General features: G+C 39.7%; 3 protein-coding genes across 6 annotated transcripts in view; 1 reads left to right on the top strand and 2 right to left on the bottom strand.

Annotated features, from left to right (window-relative positions):
* Positions 1 to 151: 151 nt before the first annotated feature.
* LOC134189366 (uncharacterized) lies at positions 152 to 768 on the top strand. The gene is made up of 2 exons (XM_062657602.1): positions 152 to 422; positions 482 to 768. Exons 1-2 carry the CDS (start codon positions 214 to 216, stop codon positions 714 to 716), a joined length of 444 nt encoding a protein of 147 aa, XP_062513586.1. The 5' UTR covers positions 152 to 213; the 3' UTR covers positions 717 to 768.
* A 3,317-nt stretch (positions 769 to 4,085) lies between these two features.
* LOC134190227 (polyglutamylase complex subunit TTLL1-like) lies at positions 4,086 to 5,171 on the bottom strand. Its single transcript, XM_062658661.1, has 5 exons — positions 5,105 to 5,171; positions 4,828 to 4,931; positions 4,552 to 4,661; positions 4,436 to 4,489; positions 4,086 to 4,370 (listed from the first exon to the last, which is right to left on the bottom strand). The coding sequence occupies exons 3-5, from the start codon at positions 4,611 to 4,613 to the stop codon at positions 4,226 to 4,228; spliced, it is 261 nt and encodes an 86-aa protein (XP_062514645.1). The 5' UTR covers positions 4,614 to 4,661; positions 4,828 to 4,931; positions 5,105 to 5,171; the 3' UTR covers positions 4,086 to 4,225.
* Positions 5,172 to 15,415: 10,244 nt separating this feature from the next.
* Positions 15,416 to 17,182, bottom strand: part of LOC134189480 (polyglutamylase complex subunit TTLL1-like) — a 4,005-nt gene continuing 2,238 nt past the window's right edge. The window contains exons 9-14 of one of the 4 annotated variants that reach the window (XM_062657757.1): positions 16,711 to 16,791; positions 16,490 to 16,593; positions 16,369 to 16,414; positions 16,123 to 16,232; positions 16,023 to 16,060; positions 15,416 to 15,941 (exon numbers count right to left, since the gene is read on the bottom strand). In XM_062657757.1, the coding sequence (XP_062513741.1) occupies positions 15,820 to 15,941; positions 16,023 to 16,060; positions 16,123 to 16,232; positions 16,369 to 16,414; positions 16,490 to 16,593; positions 16,711 to 16,791 (501 nt within the window). In that variant the 3' untranslated portion in view covers positions 15,416 to 15,819. Of the gene's footprint in view, positions 15,942 to 16,006; positions 16,061 to 16,122; positions 16,233 to 16,368; positions 16,415 to 16,489; positions 16,594 to 16,710; positions 16,792 to 17,182 lie in introns of all 4 variants that reach the window. The other 3 variants (XM_062657759.1, XM_062657758.1, XM_062657756.1) reach the window with 3 other exon arrangements.

Raw genomic sequence — 17,182 nt, 5'->3', positions numbered from 1 at the left:
CTCCCTTTCAGGTAGAAAGTACAAAAGTAGACGTAGAAAAAGACACAAACAGGTCAAGTTGTTCTATTTGTTCAGGCTTATTGTGACATGCAAACGGATGGAGGTGGTTGGATGCTGCTGTATGCATACAAACACAGAAAAGGCACTAAATATGATCTCGTTACTGCATTGCCAACCAGCCCTGATGGATACTCACATCAACTGCTCAACAACATGGGAATATCCACAGGGTCAGTAAACAAATGTTTGTCAAGGTTATGTCACGTGACCAATCTGATTGTTATGTGTAGGTGGGCACAAGAGTTGAGATTTTACTGTACAACAAGCCACCACAACAGAGTCGTTCATTTTAAAACAAACAACAGAAATATTATTCAAACTGCTTATGATGGAAAGAAACATTTCTCTGTGTCAGACTGGAGGTTCGTATCTTGTGTAAAATGTAACTAAAAATCAATTTTAATATTTGATTGTATTTTAGCTCAAAAACTGAAAAGTTGACTGGACACACAGCACACATTCCAGATGCAACCAACTCTGTATGGGCTGTTAGTCATCAAACAGCAGGATTTACAGACTTTCCTTTTTACCATAGTGCACATGGTGCCTACACTTGGGGAATTGCACCCAAATATGGATCAGGTCGATTTGAGTGTGATGACTATCCAAACAACTACAATTATGACACTCTCCACCATGTGTTTGTCAGAGACTAGACTGCAAAAGCAATACTGCTGACTATACTTTATGTAAATTGCAATAAACAAGTTGTGCATGCAATGATTGTAGAGTAAGTGTTTGAAATAGAAAAATAGCTGTAAGTGTTGTTCACATAGTCAGATACAATGGCAATGCAAACTCTCTAAAAATACACTTCTCTAATGATTTAGATACACAAACAGAGTTTTACCTCACTGAGTCTAGACAGTATTACACGTATATGGAATTATATGCATTGATGATGTAGATCTCATCAACACTTTCCTTCCAACTTCTTCACTCACAGTCATGTAGCTACACGTTGTATTTGATGTAAGTAATTCTTTAAATTCCCTGGTATGTTTATCTGTTTATCTGTCTATTCGTTTGCTTGTATTTTCTTTGACTATCTGTTTTCCAGCCAGTGTGTCTGCAGACGACCCTGTGAGCCATCCATCCTGTCTGTTTGTCAATCTCCAATCTGTCTGTCTTTGTGAAGTTGTTTCCTCAAGTCAGCAAAAATCCAGTAACGTCAGTCAACACAATACAAAAATAAATACAAAGTAGTAAATATTAATTAATGCCACAACAATTGAGCTAGTGAAACGATATTTGCAGCAAACAAACTGCATAAGTAATATCAACTTGATACAGCAAACGTACTTTCCACCAAGTTTTTGTTTGTACATCTGAAATCACTAACCAGTGACCACAGCAAGATTGAGTAAATTTAATTAATATCAACATAAAATTTTGTATCACTTCCTTCTAACTTCTCATTTCACTTCCAAATGATTAGTTGTGTCTTCCCATCTTTGTCAGTTTAACTGTTTTACTGATGTACCAGCACAAGTAAGCTAATCAATTAACCAATCATTATTTCATTAATTAATTAATTAAATTAATAATTCAAGAGTTAATCGTCTCTATCGTAATACAGACTATAGCTATGTAATATTATATGTTGGTAGAAACGCACAGTATGACATGCAGATCGAAGAACGGATGTTGTTTATACTGTACCGCTTGAGACAACACACGGACACGCGTGACTGCATGCCTAGCGAGAAGATCCTAGCTAGAGAGCGGAGACCTAGCTAAACCGGACTTTCCGTAGTATTAAAGTTAACATCTAGACAGAAACAGCGGTGCTAATAATTATAGCAGACGGTATAGCTACAGATTCTTTGTTTAGCAGCTAGTGCACGAGACACGGGACGTTGCCACAACTGACGCAGCCGCATTTTGTAGATAGCTTTCCGTATTGTATACAAAATTTGTCTCGAGAAAGTCGTAAATTATTATAAGACGGTTGTCTACTTGATTAGTTTGCAAACCCCGGGATGATTCAACACCAACCTATAAAACTTCATCGTTTGCAGCATTTCTCTATAACATCAGACTGAGGGTCTCTCGTTTACGGTTGTGTATATCTGAGTTTAGTTGAAATTACAATGCTGCCGTTGTTTGAACTCGTCGTCTATATCAGTGTCTGCTTGTTGACTGTTACTGGTGGAGGTAGAGCTGCACCTGCAGTTGCAGAAGTGCAGCTTACTTTCACACAAGGTCCATGCTCAAATGAAACACTTCGTTGGAACCGCGAGAGACGAGTACTAGAGGTGACAAATTTTTTCTTCTGTACGTATTGTATGTACTGACTTACAGTGAAAGCTGTGACTGTTGTTGGCTAAACAAGTTGCTAGAGTTCTAGCGTGTAGTGCGTGCGTACGTGTGTATGTTTGCGTGTGCGTGCGTGCGTGTGTTTGCGTGTGCGTGTGTGTGTGTGTGTGTGTGTGTGTGTGTGTGTGTGTGTGTGTGTGTGTGTGTGTGTGTGTGTGTGTGTGTGTGTGTGTGTGTGTGTGTGTGTGTGTGTGTGTGTGTGTGTGTGTGTGTGTGTGTGTGTGTGTGTGTGTGTGTGTGTGTGTGTGTGTGTGATTACTGTTTGTTGTAGGTATGCAATGGTGTTGAGTGGGTTGGAGTCGGTGGTTGCTCCAAACTAAAAGGCTCAAAATCCTTCCCTGGAGCATCATGCAAAGACATCAAGCAGCAAGGAGTTGAAGATAACGGCATTTACTGGATACAACCACCAGGATCTAAGTCTCCCTTTCAGGTATAAATAACACAAATAAACAAAATGCACACATTTAATAAACAAATAAATGTGTTCAGGCTTATTGTGACATGAAAACAGATGAAGGTGGTTGGATGCTGCTGTATGCATACAAACACAGAAAAGGCACTAAATATGATCTCGTTACTGCATTGCCAACCAGCCCTGATGGATACTCACATCAACTGCTCAACAACATGGGAATATCCACAGGGTCACTAAACAAATGTTTGTCAAGGTTATGTCACGTGACCAACCTGATTGTTATGTGTAGGTGGGCACAAGAGTTGAGATTTTACTGTACAACAAGCCACCACAACAGAGTCGTTCATTTTAAAACAAACAACAGAAATATTATTCAAACTGCTTATGATGGAAAGAAACATTTCTCTGTGTCAGACTGGAGGTTTGTATCTTGTGTAAAATGTAACTAAAAATCAATTTTAATATTTGATTGTATTTTAGCTCAAAAACTGAAAAGTTGACTGGACACACAGCACACCTTCCAGATGCAACCACCTCTGTATGGACTGTTACTCATCAAACAGCAGGATTTACAGACTTTCCTTTTTACCGTGGTACAGATGGTGCCTACACTTGGGGAATTGCACCCAAATATGGGTCAGGTCGATTTGAGTGTGATGATGCTCCCAACAACTACAATTATGACACTCTCCACCGTGTGTTTGTCAGAGACTAGACTGCAAAAGCAATACTGATGACTATACTCTATGTAAATTGCAATGAACAAGTTGTGCATGCAATGATTGTAGAGTAAGTGTTTGAAATAGAAAATAGCTGTAACTGTTGTTCATATAATCAAATACAATAGCAATGCAAACTCTCTAAAAATACACTTCTCTAATGATTTAGATACACAAACAGAGTTTTACCACTCTGAGTATATACAGTATTACACGTATATGGAATTATGCATAGATGATGTAGATCTCGTCAACACTTTCCTTCCAACTTCTTCACACACAATCATGTAGCTACACGTTGTATTTGATGTAAGTAATTCTTTACGTTCCCTGGTATGTTTATCTGTTTATCTGTTTATCTGTCTATTCGTTTGCTTGTGTTTTTGTTGACTATCTGTTTTCCAGCCAGTGTGTCTGCAGACGACCCTGCGAGCCATCCATCCAGTCTGTTTGTCATTCTCCAGTCTGTCTGTCTCTGTGTACGTGATTCCTCACGTCAGCAAACATCCAGTAACGTCAGTCAACAACACAGAGAGAATGTATAAACTATAAACATTATTTACAGCAAACAAATGCCATAATATCAGCTCAGTATAGCAAACACACTCGCGCAGTTTCCACATCTGAAATCACCAACCAGTAACCCCGCGGCAAGAGATTGAGTGCATTAATTAATATCAACTAAATTTCCATCACTTGCTTGTGGCTTATCTCATTTCATTTTCACATGGTTAGCTAGCTGCTTCTTCCCATCTTTGCAAGTTTGACTGCGTCCTACAGCTGCTGCTCTCGATTTCCCATCACGACCATCTGCAGTATCAGACAGATGAGCAAGCCTCTCCAACTCTTCATCATACCTTCACAACACACAACAACCAAATAGTGACAATAAACATCCACACACGACATTCATATAACTCACAATACATCAAAGTTACCAAGAGCTTTCTTGGCAGGAATTTTGTTCCATCGAACGCTGAATAGAAACGAAACTGACTCGCATCTCTAACGTAAAACATCAAGCACAATTAGACTTACTCAGGAATGTCTCGTCCTGGAATAACGATGTTGAGTATGTCACTGATGAGACTGTATTTCATGACTCTGTCTGCTGCAGTCGTCGATGTGAGTGACGGAGATGCATTCACCTGCAACAGATCATACAAACAATACAAACAATTTTATCTAAAATATAAAAATCGATCAAACGTATTACAGCATTCAGTCAGCGAAGATTTATAATAAACAGAGACAAACATGCACCACGTATACTTTGGCAAGTCATCATACGTCTTGTGTGGTTGTATGCCTCACCCGTAACACTCAAAGCAATGCCGATCACTAGCCATCACAGGCTGTACGGCCTTCAACGAGTGAACGATAAGCCAATGAATGTCATCCCACAGTTTATCATTCGCCTGTAAAGAAATCAGAAACAAAAACTGGTGGCGACACACACACACACACACACACACACACACACACACACACACACACACACACACACACACACACACACACACACACACACACACACACACACACACACACACACACACACTAAAAGATAGTCATTGCCCACATGTCACACCTCTTTTCCTCTCGTTCCTTCCAAGTACATCTTGAGGTTATGTATCGACCATTTGCGGCAATGGCTGCTCAGCTTTTCAAGAAGTTGACTTTTGTCTGCGTCACAAAGTGTGTGTGTGTGTGTGTGTGTGTGTGTGTGTGTGTGTGTGTGTGTGTGTGTGTGTGTGTGTGTGTGTGTGTGTGTGTGTGTGTGTGTTTGAGTGCGTATTCAGATCAAAACTTCCACTTCCGGTCTTGGTAATAATTACTTAAATAACTAATATATTTTTTTCGAGGTACGTTACTAGTAAACTGTAATGCCCATGCATAGACAGTGCATTGCCTAGCTTTGTCTGATGCTTTGCCCCAAAACGTTATGAGAACAAGTTGTAACATACATGCTAGTGAGGATTTCCTACTTAACGTAATTCATCCAAATATCCTTATTTGTAAATGTATTATTCTATTTTTCTACTTAATCAGCCATTCCCATGACCACAAGTATGCAGCAATCTATCAGTCCTGCACTGTTGTCTGGCTACTTGTTAAATATCCTACTGATGACGTCACAAGACACGCCTCAGTGTGCCACACATTTGTGTACAATATCTATGCTACACACTGGTGTTCACAACCACCAGGATCTAAGTCTCCCTTTCAAGTATGAATCACACAAATAAAGCAAATGCACACATTTAATAAACAAATAAATTTGTTCAGGCTTATTGTGACATGAAAACGGATGGAGGTAGTCGGATGCTGCTGTATGCATACAAACACAGGAAAGGCACTAAATATGATCTCGTTACTGCATTGCCAACCAGCCCTGATGGATACTCACATCAACTGCTCAATAACATGGGAATATCCACAGGGTCAGTAAACAAATGTTTGTCAAGGTTATGTCACGTGACCAATCTGATTGTTATGTGTAGGTGGGCACAAGAGTTGAGATTTTACTGTACAACAAGCCACCACAACAGAGTCGTTCATTTTAAAACAAACAACAGAAATATTATTCAAACTGCTTATGATGGAAAGAAACATTTCTCTGTGTCAGACTGGAGGTTCGTATCTTGTGTAAAATGTAACTAAAAATCAATTTTAATATTTGATTGTATTTTAGCTCAAAAACTGAAAAGTTGACTGGACACACAGCACACATTCCAGATGCAACCAACTCTGTATGGGCTGTTAGTCATCAAACAGCAGGATTTACAGACTTTCCTTTTTACCGTAGTGGTACCTACCATTGGGGAATTGCACCCAGATATAGTCGATTTGAGTGTGATGACTTTCCAAACAACTACAATTATGACACTCTCCACCGTGTGTTTGTCAGAGACTAGACTGCAAAAGCAATACTGCTGACTATACTTTATGTAAATTGCAATAAACAAGTTGTGCATGCAATGATTGTAGAGTAAGTGTTTGAAATAGAAAATAGCTTAAGTGTTGTTCATATAATCAAATACAACAGCAATGCAAACTCTCTAAAACTACACTTCTCTAATGATTTACATACACAAACAGAGTTTTACCACACTGAGTCTATACAGTATTACACGTATATGGAATTATGCATAGATGATGTAGATCTCATTAACACTTTCCTTCCAACTTCTTCACACACAGTCACAGCTACATGTTGTATTTGATGTAAGTAATTCTTTACGTTCCCTGGTATGTTTATCTGTGTATCTGTTTATTCGTTTGCTTGTACTTTCTTTGACTATCTGTTTACAGCAAGTGTGTCTGCAGACGACCCTGTGAGCCATCCATCCAGTCTGTTTGTCATTCTCCAGTCTGTCTGTCTCTATGTACTTGCTTCCTCGCGTCAGCAAACATTCAGTAACGTCAGTCAACAACACAGAGAGAATGTATAAACTATGAAACATTATTTACAGCAAACAAATGGCATAATATCAGCTCAGTACAGCAAACACACGCCCACAGTTTTCCACATTTGAAATCACCAACCAGTGACCACGGCAAGAGATTGAGTACATTTAATTAATATCAACTAAATTTCCATTACTTGCTGGTGGCATAGCTCATTTCACTTCCCAATGGTTAGCTGCTTCTTCCCATCTTTGCCAGTTTGACTGCGTCCTGCAGCTGCTGCTCTCGATTTCCCATCACGACCATCTGCAGTATCAGACAGATGAGCAAGCCTCTCCAACTCTTCATCATACCTTCACAACACACAACGACCAATAGTGACAACAATGTATAATGACAAAATGATTTGTGTTGATTTTTTAGCTAAATGTTTTCATTATGAGCTTCTTGCCATTCCAGTTTACTTAACCAATCATTGGATAGAAGTTGTAAGCCATGAATGTATTTGTTTACTAAGTTTTGTGTTCATTTGTATTTCTTCAATGAATTAAGATTATAGATATATTTCATCAAGCCTTTCTTGTCTTTGACTCGCTTGGAAAGAAGCACGAACAAGTTGTTTTTGACTGGAAGTAAAGTGATTTAGTTTTTCTATAGCTACTTACAATTGTGTGCATGCTGGAGTATAGAGTCGACGAAGTCACTTAATTTTAACGACGTTTTTTTTGTATTTAACAGACTGTGGATTACGGATGTGTACCGTTTAGTCAATGGATCGACTCTAGATGTAACCGACTCGTCGTTGATATACCCAATACCTCAAGTAAAATTGGATGTATTAGTACTATCGTAGTTAAGCAGAAGAAATTTTCATGCATCTAGAATTACCCGCAACAAACCGATCCATTTAATTGTGGAATATGGACTTGTGTGGTAAGTCTGTATAAACTCGTCTACTAATTCCAAAAGTAAATGTATATACTTGTTGTTACAGAACATGCTTTCAGCAGCTGTGGACAATCCTCGTGTAGCCAGCAACGTATGGCAGATTTGGAGTGGTATAAACATTAACTGAGTCCATTACGTCGACTTCATTAATTTTTAGATCAATCCCAATGACATGAGGACGTGGATATTGCATCGAATTGTTCTTACAGGGGCCGTTGAAAGGTACGCGTACAATTTATAGATCTAACAAAATACAATTTACTGATACAATACATGTACTGTATCCAAGAGAGAACAGAAAGATGAACTATTTGAAAACGACCATGATGAGGATCCACATTCTAGTGATTGCATTACAGGGACAGAAACAACAATTCATCAAGTAATTGATTTAATTGAGAAATGCACGGCTTGAAAGAGACGATTTTTAACTGTTACTAAATTGTAATTTTTGTATGATTTTAGAATTCAGATACGAAAAGTAAACCTTATTCACCAGGCGAACACCTTACAGCTAATGACTCTTTAACGATATCAACACTGCAAAAAAATTCAGATACACACTGTATCTATTTGGACATATGGTTATCACTAATCTGCTTATGCAAGGTATCGTTCAAGCCAGGAAAAGTACCCTTTTCTGTTGAAGGCACAACAGATCCCGACAGATCAAGGTATAGGAGCGTGATCTACAAGTAGCATATTTGAGCACAAAATGTGTATTATTGTTTATCAGCAGCTATTCTCCGAAGGTTCATACATTGTGTATTGTGTTTCTGTGTTCCATACGTTCCTTGTTGTTGTTAAACAGAAAGTCAAAGAAAGGAAACTGATAAAATGTGATTATAATATTAGATCGTCTGCAAAACGGAAAAGAACAGGTAAATTTTTGCTGTGCATAATATTCTAAGCATGCCTACCCAATTCGTCTTTAAACATTATGCAGCAATCTCGCATATATGTATATTAATGTCGAATTTTTTGTATTCACGGTCTTTTTCATTTCATACTCAGAAAATAAACAATTCGAGTGATGAATTGAATCAACTGAAGGTATCATGCTGTAGCCTGGCTCTTTTTTGCTTCAAATACATGTTCATCTTTCTACAGTTATCGAATGTACTGTTGATGAAATAGACGGGACATTGTAATACCTGGAACAGAACGGGTATATTAGAGCATTGCTGAAAGCATGTCCTGTCCGGAGCTCCCGAAAATCTGGAAGATCGCTCAGTTTTCACGACATGGGAAAGAAATCCAAGAAGCAGAACACCTCCTGGTAGGAGGCAAGTTTCCAAAGGCTATTCAAACTAAAGTCAAATTTTTCTGAAAACTTGGTATTTCCAAAACGAAGTGCAGCCGTGCAAGAGCCATGAAATCGATGACTTTATGCAGTGGATGGGAGAAACAAGGGACTGGAGATACGAGAACAAATCCATGCACGCTATTTACCACATACTGACTTATCATCATCGCCGTAGATGGGTTACTGACGAATTTGACAAAAAATTGAATAAAGAAAAAATAAGTATTTTATGCTTAGACGGTTTCAGATAAGTGAAACGTGCTGTTTTAAAATTTTTAAATTAATTTCAGTTTTATCTCTAGATAAGAAAGAATAGCAAATATATTTACATCAATTCATATTTCTCTTCCAAATAGTGCTTTGGATGTGCGTTTCTGAACTTATATTTACAGCGATCTAAAGTCGACCATAGCCTAACTATTTTAGATTGTAAACTATAACTAGAGAACGTCTGATAATACAAGTAGAGAAAGTGATCAGATGCATGGGTTTACTAGGTAGTGTTTGGTATGCACACTTATTTCGTTCATGCCATCATCATCTCCTACATCACATCTCTAATTGCATACCAGAGTAGTGTCACACTTGACTTCAGCGTAAATATAAAGGTCGAGATGCACACAACTGCTGCAAGTGACGAAAGCGTAGAAAGATTGTGACGTAAGAAATGAGCAATGAACAATCTATAAGTTAACTAATTAATTAAAAGTACACACTCATCCCTAAATATAAACCGATCATTTTCTCAAAGTGTTTTTATACTTGTTTCATTCACTCTTTAGCTATGTAGGTTAAGTGAGTCTTTATTCTTCGTACGTAGTATACCACTGAGCACTCAGTCTCCCTGATACTGAATGGTCGACATAGGGCGCGAGTACGGTCTGTTCGACAAGGACAGGAAAAACTCGCTTTGATTTTTCCTGACGTCCACAACTTTCAATAGCCATCGTGACAGCAATTTCGTGATTTTATACGTTTATCGTCTAACGTTTTGTCGTGTTTTGCGCGCAAAAGGTCACGCTAGATAGCAAAATCCCGTTCGAACGAATTCGTCTGAATGGGATTTCGACATTTCCAACCTATCCAGAGCTGTTTCAAAGTACTGAATGAGTTGCTTCTATTGTGAAAAGTAGTGCCATTGCATTTCAGCATCGGCAGACGTAAGACGTGAACATGAAATGGCAAATGAGTCGTCAAAAGGCGCGAGTGCGGTCTGGTCAACAAGGACAACCGAATCTTACCTTGCGTTTCTTGACGTCTATAAGCTTCAATGGCCATCGTGACAGCAATGCCGTGATTTGATACGTTTAGCGTCTAACGTTTCGTCGTGTTTTACGCGCAAAAGATCACTCTAGATAGCAAAATCCCATTCGAACGAATTCGTCTGAACGGGATTTCGACATTTCCGACCGATCCAGAGCTGTTTCAAAGTACTGAATGAATTGCTTCTATTGTGAAAAGTAGTGCCATTGCATTTTCAGCATCGGTAGACGTAAGACGCGAACATGAAAGCGTCGAATCTATTCGTCGAGATGCGCGAGTACGGTCTGGTTGACAGGGCCGTCAAACTTTGATTTGCTTTTCTGACTCTCAAAAGCATTTTAGGTGGTTTCCATAACAGCGCAGGCAATTTTTAGGTTTAGTAGATAACGCCTAACGTCAAAATTTTACCAAGGCAAACTTGTCTTGGGTTCATAGGCGTTCTACGTCGTTTCTGAAAACGACTAGACTTTGCAGACTGTGTAAAAGTGAGCGAAATGTGTATGTATTGCATTCAGAAAGTTCAACGTCTCAACCGAAGACGAAAAACATGAAAATCCCATTGGGACGAAAGATTCTTCCCAGTCCCGTTCGAACGAAAGAATCCCAGTAAAAAGATGAACAGGACCCACAGTTGCTGGATGTTGTGTGATGCTGATGACAAGTCGAGTAGTGAGACTGGCACAGACTGTGAGGATGAGGAGGTGAAAATTGAGGGAGATTTCACTGGGCAGCCAAATAGATTACCCAAGGTGTTCCCATCCTACAGTCATTTAGCACACAGTGTGAGTGACCTTTATCATGAAGAAAGCTCCACTGAAGAAGACTAGACGTTGATGGTGAGAAACTGTCATCCTGTCTGTGTACAAAAATTTACATTACTTGGGGGGTCAGTCAAGGTTAGGTAACTTGTAGGTAGGTAATGTAAGATATTGTGTGTAATCAACTAAAACTAATCAAACATAATTATGCCTTGGTGCTCATGCGCAGTGGAGGTGCACAGTAGTCTGCTGGAGGGGGTGCACGATGGATTTAACAACAAAATGACTCACACTTGTAAGAAGTGATGTTTTCTTGGATTTTGATGAATTCAAAAGATAAAGCTTTATTTTTTAGTTATGGGTGATTTCTCATTGCACATGTGCAGTAAACGTATACTGTAATCTGCCCCATGTGTTTGCCCTACTGAACTTTGAATGCCCAGTTGATTTCGCACGGAGGCATCAGCACCCCTCACCCCTGGTGCTATTACTATTAGCACCTGGTGCTATTACTATTAGCACAGGTAATAGGTCTTGTGGATTGTTCAAAGACTAGACAGATTTGGGTGGGTCAATGAAGTCCCGGATGTTGCATGGCAACACATCAGGTGTGTGACCTGCTCCTGTTTTTGCTATCAAGGTCTCATTTGTTACTGTATTTATTCAAAGGTTGTGTGTGTTGACCTGACCGTCTCTTGTGTTTATATACTGTTTGACGTTGATCAAATTGATCAAATGTCAATAACACTGTTGTTTAGAAATGTTCTGTGGCAGGCAGCAGATCCTTCCTGAATTGGCTCATGGTCACAGCACACAATTGAAGCTGCACAAAGGGCAATCACTGTGAAGATTCCTAGGTCGACAGCAGAATCAGTAGGACATGCTTTACTCTGCGTAGATCACTACGGGAGACTACCTGCTGGGGTGTGGTGCCTCCAAAGAATAGAAACTTGTCCATAACTTTCTTACGCAGGGCTGTGGAAGAAAATAGAAAATACTGGACTGTCGGCAAGGCACTGTCACTGTTAACATACAATTAGAATTGTTGCTGTCTTCTACAATTGAGAATATACAGACCTGTTGTCTTGTCTGCTGACTACAAGATTATGTAGTGGTTCTCCCTAGCTCCTAAGGTTATTCTTGCAGCTGTTTGTGGCCTCTTATGGGTCTGCACATTACTCCTTATGGCTCTAAGGTACAATTTGCTTCTTAGTGAGACTTTAATTAAACAAATACATGCACGACCACAAGATAGGTACCTTCCTCTGTTGCTGCTAAGTGTTCATATCTCCTGGCCACTACTTAACAGTAAAGGACAGCTCTCCCGAAGAGAGATACTGTCCTTGGCATGCCTATAAATTGAACTAATCTTGAACACTTCTGAGTATCCATTGTTCTGTTGAATGCACTTTGTGCTTTCTCCTCTTTGTCACTGGATATGGTTCAAACCCAAGAGCAAGAGGGACAGCTATAGTGCTGAATCATTAGAGGTTAGTCTTGTAGTTCTTAAATAGCACCATTTGTTTCCAATCCTACTGAGCTACTATCACAAACAAAAAGTGTAGCTAAAATTTTGTACTTCTGTAGTTAACCCTGTCAATAACATATCACCCACTGTATGTAAGGTCTCCTTAAGTTCTAAATATAAAACAGCAGTCAAATCATCTGTAAATCGTGTCTTTCTAGCGATTTCAGTGGCATCCGGAATTACCCCGCCCCCTCTAAACAATAGGCCGCCGCTATCTGCTTTCTGTCTCCACAACTTTCGTTGCTCAAGAACTGTCCGCATCCACAATGGTAGAGCAGTAGAAGAAGAACACACTGGTATAAGTTTCTAGTCAGCACGCGCCGCAGTTACCGAGTAATGTACGGGAAGTACAAGTCATCCGAAATTACCCCGGATTACCCTAGTATCATGATTTACTTCTTCCAGAGCTCCCTTCTTCCAATCTTGATGTCTTTTTGTCCTGGTTAAACCAGGTTTGTTGTTGTGGACAGCGTGAGCTACGTCTGAGACACCCTACAGGTTCTTCCCGTTAGCGGTGTACATTTGGCCAACATCCCGCCCCTGAATGGGACCTCGTTGTCGAATCTTGCTGGAGCAACCACTTGACGCACATGGTCGTGTTCATGACGGTTCGGGACTTGGAGAAACAACGCGTCGTGTGTTCGGGCGGCCGTGCCAAATATACGGGAACTTTTGAAAGATAAAAGAATGGCATGTTCCGTAGACTGTGAGTGGAGCCATCACTTGCACTTTGCAGAACAATAAATGTAAAGTTTCCATCTAATTTAATAATAAATTGATGATTTTGATGGTTAAAGTTACCATTATGGCTTAACTTAACTTATCTTACAATGCAATAGCATTAGCTTAGTTGTTCATTTTGTTTGTCGTCATTACCGTAATTACACAATTAATTAATTCATAGATATGTACACGCGTTGATCAGGAAGTGACGCATTTCCAGGTTTAGTGAGACAATTATTCATCAACACAACATACTAACAACGCGGTAACCGTAACGTTACTGATATATATCATTTGTAAAACAAGGTGACATGCACACCCGAGATTTAATTGATTGATTAGCTTGATATGTTGGAATGAAGACCCGACATGCTCTATAAGTAACACCAACTATACTATATAAGTTGCAGCATCTGTATGATCAGAATAAACGTTTGGGACCTAGAGTTAGGATGCTGCTGTTGTATGAACTTGTGGTCTATATCAGTGTCTGCTTGTTGGCTGTTACTGGTGGAGGTAGAGCTGCACCTGCAATTGCAGAAGTTCGCCTTACTTTCACACCAGATCCATGCTCAAAGGATACCCTTCGTTGGAACCGCAAAACACGAATGCTAGAGGTTCTAGAAATATTATAGAGCTGTTTACTCGCACGATTGTTTTCAGGTCCATCATAGTGTAGTGTAGCTAGTAAACGTGAAGTATTGCTAGACGTAATTCTTAGCTGGTGTGTGTGTGTGTGTGTGTGTGTGTGTGTGTGTGTGTGTGTGTGTGTGTGTGTGTGTGTGTGTGTGTGTGTGTGTGTGTGATTGCTGTTTGCTGTAGATATGCAATGGTATTGAGTGGGTTGGGGTCAGTGGATGTTCCATATCAAAAGGCTCAAAATCCTTCCCTGGAGCATCATGCAAAGACATTCAGCAGCAAGGAGTTAAAGAGAATGGCATTTACTGGATACAACCACCAGGATCTAACTCTCCCTTTCAGGTACAAATTACAGAAACAAAGGAAAAGACATTATAGGTAGTAGCATATTTGTTCAGGGTTATTGTGACATGAAAACGGATGGAGGTGGTTGGATGCTGCTGTATGCATACAAACACAGAAAAGGCACTAAATATGATCTCGTTACTGCATTGCCAACCAGCCCTGATGGATACTCACATCAACTGCTCAACAACATGGGAATATCCACAGGGTCAGTAAACAAATGTTTGCCAAGGTTATGTCACGTGACCAATCTGATTGTTATGTGTAGGTGGGCACAAGAGTTGAGATTTTACTGTACAACAAGCCACCACAACAGAGTCGTTCATTTTAAAACAAACAACAGAAATATTATTCAAACTGCTTATGATGGAAAGAAACATTTCTCTGTGTCAGACTGGAGGTTCGTATCTTGTGTAAATGTAACTAAAAATCAATTTTAATATTTGATTGTATTTTAGCTCAAAAACTGAAAAGTTGACTGGACACACAGCACACCTTCCAGATGCAACCAACTCTGTATGGGCTGTTACTCATCAAACAGCAGGATTTACAGACTTTCCTTTTTACCGTAGTGGTGCCTACCATTGGGGAATTGCACCCAAACATGGATCAGGTCGATTTGAGTGTGACGACATTCCAGAAAACTACAATTATGACACTCTCCACCGTGTGTTTGTCAGAGACTAGACTGTGCGTAAATTGCAATAACAAGTTGTGCATACAATGATTGTAGAGTAAGTGTTTGAAATAGAAAAATAGCTATAAGTGTTGTTCACATAATCAAATACAATAGCAATGCAAACTCTCTAAAACTACACTTCTCTAATGATTTAGATACACAAACAGAGTTTTACCACACTGAGTATATACAGTATTACACGTATATGGAATTATACATAGCTAAATGATGTAGATCTCATCAACACTTTCCTTCCAACTTCTTCACACACATGTCTCGTAGCTACATGTTGTATTTAATGTAAGTAATTCTTTACGTTCCCTGGTATGTTTATCTGTTTATTCGTTTGCTTGCATTTTCTTTGACTATCTGTTTTCCAGCCAGTGTGTCTGCAGACGACCCTGTGAGCCATCCATCCAGTCTGTTTGTCATTCTCCAGTCTGTCTGTCTCTGTGTACTTGCTTCCTCAAGTCAGCAAACATCCAGTAACGTCAGTCAACAACAGAGAGAATGTATAAACTATGAAACATTATTTACAGCAAACAAATGGCATAATATCAGCTCAGTATAGCAAACACACTCCCACAGTTTTCCACATCTGAAATCACCAACCAGTAACCCCGCGGCAAGAGTTTGAGTGCATTAATTAATATCAACTAAATTTCCATTACTTGCTTGTGGCTTATCTCATTTCACTTCCAAATGGTTAGCTGCTTCTTCCCATCTTTGCCAGTTTGACTGCGTCCTGCAGCTGCTGCTCTCGATTTCCCATCACGACCATCTGCAGTATCAGACAGATGAGCAAGCCTCTCCAACTCTTCATCATACCTTCACAACACACAACGAAATAATAGTGACAACAAACATCCACACATGACATTCATATAACTCACAATACATCAAAGTTACCAAGAGCTTTCTTGGCAGGAATTTTGTTCCATCGAACGCTGAATAGAGACGAAACTGACTCGCATCTCTAACGTAAAACATCAAGTACAATTAGACTTACTCAGGAATGTCTCGTCCTGGAATAACGATGTTGAGTATGTCGCTGATGAGACTGTATTTCATGACTCTGTCTGCTGCAGTCGTCGATGTGAGTGACGGAGATGCATTCACCTGCAACAGATCATACAAACAATACAAACAATTTTATTTAAAATATAAAAATCGATCAAACGTATTACAGCATTCAGTCAGCGAAGATTCATAACAAACAGAGACAAACATGTACCACAATTGTCGCACAAATTACCTCTATTAGCCACGGTTTGAGAGCTGTGTCAATCATGATATCATAGCTACACAAACACACACACACACACACACAATACTTTGGCAAGTCATCATACGTCTTGTGTGGTTGTATGCCTCACCCGTAACACTCAAAGCAATGCCGATCACTAGCCATCACAGGCTGTACGGCCTTCAACGAGTGAACGATAAGCCAATGAATGTCATCCCAAAGTTTATCATTCGCCTGTAAAGAAATCAGAAACAAAAACTGGTGGCGACACACACACACACACACACACACACACACACACACACACACACACACACACACTAAAAGAAAGTCATTGCCCACATGTCACACCTCTTTTCCTCTCGTTCCTTCCAAGTACATCTTGAGGTTATGTATCGACCATTTGCCACCATGACTGTCATTATATTTCTCCTGTAACAATCACACGTACAGTGTAAAAATGAGGCGACATTAAAGCCTATCATTAGCCCTAAGGCGTATCTCAACGGATATCCAGGGTGTGCACAAACCCTTGTCGTGTGGTTGTATGTGAGTCAGACATGTTCGTGGCATGCGTTTGCAAGGCCATAGGACACCACACAGCCTGTGCGGCAATGGCTGCTCAGCTTTTTCAAGAAGTTGACTTTGGTCTGTGTCACAGTGTGTGTGTGTGTGTGCGCGCGCACGCACGCGCGTGTGTTCAGATCAAAACTTCCACTTCCGGTCTTGGTAATAATTAATTAAATAACTAATATATTTTTTCAAGGTACGTTACTAGTAAACTGTAATCACATGTCTAGCTTTGTCTGCTGCTTTGCCCCAA

Source organism: Corticium candelabrum, chromosome 14 (assembly GCF_963422355.1).
Source record: "Corticium candelabrum chromosome 14, ooCorCand1.1, whole genome shotgun sequence".
Classification (NCBI taxonomy): Eukaryota; Metazoa; Porifera; class Homoscleromorpha; order Homosclerophorida; family Plakinidae; genus Corticium; species Corticium candelabrum.
Note: the sequence above shows the minus strand (reverse complement) of the source record. Positions and strands in the feature narration are given on the sequence as shown.

What these genes read in the sequence shown, in the direction of transcription:
- LOC134189366 (XM_062657602.1), top strand. Translation starts at nt 214, where the DNA reads ATGGGAATATCCACAGGGTCAGTAAACAAATGTTTGTCAAGGTTATGT. An exon ending in TTCTCTGTGTCAGACTGGAG is followed by an intron (nt 423 to 481) that starts GTTCGTATCTTG and finishes ATTGTATTTTAG; the next exon opens with CTCAAAAACTGAAAAGTTGA.
- LOC134190227 (XM_062658661.1), bottom strand. Translation starts at nt 4,613, where the DNA reads ATGAAATACAGTCTCATCAGTGACATACTCAACATCGTTATTCCAGGA. An exon ending in CCAGGACGAGACATTCCTGA is followed by an intron (nt 4,490 to 4,551) that starts GTAAGTCTAATT and finishes GTTTCTATTCAG; the next exon opens with CGTTCGATGGAACAAAATTC. An exon ending in CTTGGTAACTTTGATGTATT is followed by an intron (nt 4,371 to 4,435) that starts GTGAGTTATATG and finishes TGTGTTGTGAAG; the next exon opens with GTATGATGAAGAGTTGGAGA.